At 39.9% G+C, this 6,128-nt stretch overlaps 1 protein-coding gene across 1 annotated transcript; it reads right to left on the reverse strand.

Annotated features, from left to right (window-relative positions):
* Positions 1-54: 54 nt before the first annotated feature.
* On the reverse strand, positions 55-310 carry MYCFIDRAFT_174212 (uncharacterized protein; the record flags this gene model as incomplete). Its single annotated transcript, XM_007927925.1, has 2 exons — positions 55-270; positions 296-310. 2 exons carry the CDS (start codon positions 308-310, stop codon positions 55-57), a joined length of 231 nt encoding a protein of 76 aa, XP_007926116.1.
* Between the last annotated feature and the right edge of the window lie 5,818 nt (positions 311-6,128).

Here is a 6,128-nt window from a genome sequence, read left to right on the forward strand (position 1 = left end):
GAGGATTTCTCACAGGGATATGAGTGATTTTTTGAAGGTTTTACTATAAATGCATCAGGATCGGAGGATGTTTTTTTCTTTTTTGATCTTGCGATGCATGAAGCAGGCCAAGAGTGCCATGCTATACCATTGCGAAGACACGATTTGTGTGTCATTGTATACCGAGATGAGATCAATAGAGACCTCTCGCAACCACGGGTTGGAGAACGGATGCTCTAGACATATACGAACGAGACCATAGAAAACCATTTGCCGTACTTCCAGAGTAATCTGAATCGAAGTCTCATCACGACACGCTCCCAAAATACATCTTCCTCTCCCTCGTCCCACTGCCTCTTATATTTGCTTTATCTAGGTTTATTCGAGCGGAGCGACAGACTAAAAACAGGCACCTAGAGCAACCTAAGGAGCTTGCGACGAAGGTTGTAGAAGGTGTCTATTTAGTCTAGCGTAGAGATCGAGAATAAATCAGATTGCTACTAATAACATATAGTTATTATTATTGTTGTTAGCAAAGAGGTAGTAGCAATATATACTATATACTATAGAGGCTAGATTTTAAAGATACGCCCGCAAAATTAAGCGCGCGCTATAATTAGCTAACAATTCGAGTCGCAATTACGTACCCTAAACCTTAGGCTGCACTTTTATATCGCTAATAGTACTAGCACTACAATGCGCTAACAGCACCGCTATCTAATACGCTAATAGTACCGCTATCTAATACGATACTAGCGGTAAGCGATACTAGCGGTAAGCGATACTAGTACTAAGCGATACTAGTACTAAGCGATACTAGTACTAAGCGACACTACTACCTTAGGCTCGTAGTATAGGTAAGGTTAACAATAGTAGCGACTAGGTAATATTAACAATAGCGGCGCTAGTCGTCTTAGCGCTAACTTTACCTTGCTTTCGATTTCCTTCTTCGACTAATAATACACTCCGTAATACCGTTACTAACATAGCCGCGCCGGCCGTGCCGTTATAAGCGCGACGTCGTCTTCGCCGATCGCTTAGACCTCGAGGCCTTAACAGAATAAAGGAACAAGAGGGGGACCTAAATACTAGGAGAAGGGCCTTATAAGGCGCGTTAGTAGAGAGGTAGTTTCCTAAAAGAGTAGCGAATAGTTAACGCGTTATAGCGCGCTTATTAACACTTAGTGCGCGTTTACTATAGTAGTGTAGTCTTATTGTCCTTTGTTACTAACAATTGCTTACCTCTAATTAGTTAGCTAATAGCACCCCGGGGGTAGTATTGTTCCTAGGCTTAGTAGTAACATTATAAGCTCTTAGCCTTCTTTATATTCTTTACGCTAGTCCAATACTCATCTAATAACTCAGTTATATCCTTAAACGAGTCTTTAGCCTCCTATAAGTCCTATTTAGGTAAATAGCCTTGCTATCTTAATAGGTACTCCTTCTTACCCTATCTAGTCCGATGCTTTAGGATACGTTCTATAGACTATAGCTCTTCGCTATTAGCTAGTATATCCTCGGATTTAGCAGGTGCTTTATCGCCTTCGCGCTAGTAGTATAGTTTAAGGAGGGAGATATAGAAGGTGTTATAGATAGTGTAATAAGGTAGAAGCTATAACTAGTAGGCCTAGCTATTGCCCTTCGGTTCTCGGATACGAAATAGGCTAATATATCTTAGTACGAGCTTAGGCCTTGTTTTACTATTAGGCGATAGGTATTTGCGGATGCGGAGGTTCTTAGTGCTAAGCATAACTATATCGCCTTGTTTAAAGGTTATTAGTGTGTAACGCTTATCGTAGTAGGCCTTTTAGTATTCTTAAGCCTTTGTTAACTTCTTAGCTATCTTAGTATAGATTTCTCGCATCTTCTAGATACGTTCTATTGCCGCTAGTGTCTCTAGTACTTAACGCGCTTCCCTTTCCTTACGCTCGGCCTCGAGCGAGGTAAATAGATCTTATAGCAACGCGGCGTTTTAACCTATTATAGCTATATATAGTGAAACCTTAGTTAATAAGTGTATACTATTATTGTACACGAATTCTATAGGCTATAGGAGGTTAACCCAATCCTTAGGATTCTCGTTAATGTAACTACGTAGGTACTGCTATAGGGTAGCATTCTGTCTCTCTGTTTAACCGTTAGTCTATAGATAGAAGGCTATTAATAGCCGATGCTTCAGTCTTAGCTATAGGTATATTTCGCTCTAATAGTGCGATATAAATGTCGAGCCCCTATCGGAGACTATCCCCTTAGGGGTTCCCTAATAGGTACAGAAGATATTAGTCTATAGCGCCTCTACTATATTAATAGCAGTCCAATCCTTGCGAGCAGGAATGTAGCGAGCACCCTTAGTAAATCGGTCTATAATAACTAGTATAGCGTTAAAGACGTCTTTGCTTCCTCTTCGCTTAGTAGGGGGAAGACCTGTAATAAAGTCTATTATAAGCTCTATAAAAGGCTTCTTTAGAACAGGGAGTGAAGACAACTCGCCAAATAGTAAGTGCTTTAGTGCTTTAACTCGCTAGTATACTATATAGGTCTGTATATACTCCTTTATATGCCGCTTACTATTTAGCTAGTAGTATATACGCGATAGTAACTCGTACGACCTCTCTATACTATAGTAACTAGCGAGCTTACTATTATAGTGCCTCTTTAAAAGCTCTTATCTAATCGATTGTTTAGCGGGGACATAGTATCTGCCCTTAAACTTTAAGTAACCTTTGTCGTCGATCGACTAATTACTCTTACTAGATCGAGTCGTTCGCCTACTTATAAGCCTATTAATACGCTCGACAGCAAAGGCGTCCCTCTGCTAAGTACGCAATAGCTTATTTATAAACGATTAACTATCCCTATTTATAAGGTTATTTAATAGCACCCTCGCTATTAAACGAGGTACGTATTGTATATATCTAATAGCACTAGCAGCCGGAACTACTACAACCTCTTCTATAGTGCTATCGCTATATAGGCTATTACTATAGATAGCAATGTCTTTAATCGAGTTATTATAGCTCGAGCGATCTACGTCCTTTCTAACGCATACTAGAAGAACGACAACTCCGCTATAGTATTTGTTGCCGCCGCGGGGTCCGGAAGTCCGCTTATCCTACGCTTGCTTATTAATAATATAGGCTATAGCAATCTTATACTATAGGGTTAGAAACAAAGAATTAATGTATTAGGTCTCGCTATCGTAATTAGGTCGCCTCGATAGGCTATCGGTAGGGTTACTTACGCCTAGCCGGTATAATATATTAAAATCAAACCCGGCGAGGTAGACGGCCTATCTAGCCTATCGACCTATAACCCTAGTAACCCTAGTAATGCTACGGAGGTTGTTATAGTCTATATAGACCCAAATTGTATACTAAGCACTATTAAGATAGTAGCGCTAATACTTAAAGGCTTCTACGATTGCTAAGAGCTCTTGCTCGTAGGTCTTATATCGACGTTCTATATCGATTATCTTTCGTAAAAAGAAGGCAATCGGGTGCTAGTAATAGTTATTATCTGATTGCTGTAATATAATAGCCGATATAGCGAACTATAAAGCGTTAGTCTCAATTCGGATCTACTTGCTTAGTACGAAATAGTATAACAAGGGGACTTTAGTAAATCGTTTCTTTAGACCGTTAAAAGCGGCTTGTGTTTTGTTAGTCTACCTAAACTCTCTAGAAGGGTTTACCTTAGTCTTAGTAAGCTTAGTTAATAGTATTATATACCTCGAATAGCCCTTAATAAAACGGCGGTAGAAATTAGCGAAGCCGAGGAACGATTAAAGCTCCTTAATAGACGTAGGAATAGGCTATTTAGTAATTGTTTTAATCCGATCCGGATTAGCCTTAATACTATTAGTTAATACGATGAAACCGAGGAAGGCTACCTCCTTAGTAGCAAAGGTGCATTTAGAAGGCTTATAATATAGTCTATAGGCTCGTAGGCGGTCGAGGACCTTGCGGACTATAGCCTAGTGCTCCGCAATGTTAGGTAAGTGTATATAAACTAGGATGTTATCTAGGTAAACTATACAGAGGTAATCTAATAGGCCTAATAGGGCTCGATTGATATAGGACTAGAATGTTGCAGAGGCATTAGCTAGGCTAAATAGCATAACTAAGTATTCGAAATAGCTATAGCGAGTACGGAAGGCTATTTTCTATTCGTTACCCTTACGAATGCGGATACGATAGTACGCATCCTTAATGTCTAGTATAGTGTAGTAGTAAGCCCTAGAAAGGCGATCGAGGGTCTTATTAATAAGGGGGAGTAGATAGCGGTCTTTAATAGTAATAGTATTAAGCCCGCGATAGTCGATATATAGGCGTAGGCTACTATCCTTCTTTAGTACGAACAGGATAGGTACACTAGCAGGGCTATTACTATACCGAATTCGACTATTAGCTAGGTTTTCCTCTAGGTACTTACGCAATATAGCAAGCTCTCGCTTACTAAGGTTATAGAGGGGGCTAAAAGGAACCTCCTTGCCCTCTATAATGTTAATCTTATAATCCGTCTCCTTAAATATAGGCAATGTCGATGCTAGGTAATGTTTAAATACATTAATATAGGTCTCTCGAATAGGCTCTAGTATACGAGCAAGCTAATTAGGGTCTATACTATTAGGGGGCACAGGCTTATCGTTATTACCGAGTAGGTCGGCAGTCGGATTAGCTAAGGCGGAGGCTAGTATTAGGTTGCTAATAAACAGGACCCTAATATTATTAGGATACTCGCTAATATTAATGTGTTTAATATCCTCTTTCCTAGCGATTCTAAATCGCTACTTCTAGAGGCCTAGGTCTATAGCTATAGCGTAGTACTTAAGAATAGGGTTGCTAATAACAATAGTAGCTCCCCTATATAGGTTGTCTATATCCACTGCGTAGGTAGTAAAGTCTAGTAGGCGTTTATTTCCGAGGTCGTCCTTTAGAGCTATAGGAATATAGTAGGCTCTATAGGTTAAGTGCCGAGCGTTATTAAACTAAGCAAGGGTTAGCAGGTCAGTCTTCGGCAGTTGTCGAAGGTCTAATTGCTTAGCTAGGCGATAGCTAATAAGGGCACTAACTAAATTTCCTAGATCTAGTATAACCTTAGTTTAATAGGTAGTGCCCTTCGTGTCCTATATAAGGCAGGAGCGTATTATAGCTAGCACAATGTCGATAGTCTTACGCCGTACAAGGCTAACAGTTAGTACGGCGCTTACTCTTTTTTCGACTAATTGAAAGAGCCGACTAGGGTAGCATTAGCGGCTAAAAGGTGTTTCCTATACTTAGCGGAAGTACGGTTAATTCGGGCCTAGTCCTTAGGTTTGTCGCATTAGCCTAGTAGATAGCTAGTGCTATTATAATTGAAGCACACACTCTAAAATGGCAGCGAACAATTAGAGACGAAGGGAAGACAGTTAAGAAGGAAGGGAGGACGAATAGAAAGCACTATATACTAGGGCAGAGGAGGTGCTAAAGGCGGAAGATAGAAGAACCCCTAAGAGGGCATATAGGATAATAATCTTAGAACTCCTTAGAGGACTGAAAGCAATCTACAACTAGGCGAGCTACGTAATCACAAAGGTAGCTAATATAGTCGCAGTAAAGATTACGAAGAAATAATAGGAGATAAGCCTAAACTACCGCACCTAGGTAGCAGTAGCTAGTTAGGAGGCGCTAAAACCCCCGAGGACAGTAGTTAGAGTCTATATTACGGACCTATAGGAGCAAAAGGAAATCTAAGGACTTATAGGGAAAGAGATTATAGAAAGAATTATAGTTAAAGAGGTAATTAGGGCTAGGAACGAAGGTAAAGGGGTAATCAAGCTGTTTATAGCACAAGAGCAGGACAAAAAGAAGCTAGAAACACAAAAAGAATAGACAACTAAGATAGGGAAAACGGTAAAGGTCTCCTAATAGCAATTTATAATTATAGCCTATAGCATAACAAGAAGCTTTAAGGAAGAATAGGATATTAAGAGCCTACAGAGACAAAACCAAGCTATATGCCTAGGCCTAAAGATTATAAAAGTAGCATAGATTAAAAGGAAAATCGAAGAGACTAAGAAGCAGTCTTCCCTAATTATCTAGGTAGGGAGTGTAGAGCAAGCCAATATAGTGCTAGACTAGGGGTTGTTCTAGGACTTTAAAAGACTAGAA

Source organism: Pseudocercospora fijiensis, assembly GCF_000340215.1.
Source record: "Pseudocercospora fijiensis CIRAD86 unplaced genomic scaffold MYCFIscaffold_4, whole genome shotgun sequence".
Taxonomy (NCBI): Eukaryota; Fungi; Ascomycota; class Dothideomycetes; order Mycosphaerellales; family Mycosphaerellaceae; genus Pseudocercospora; species Pseudocercospora fijiensis.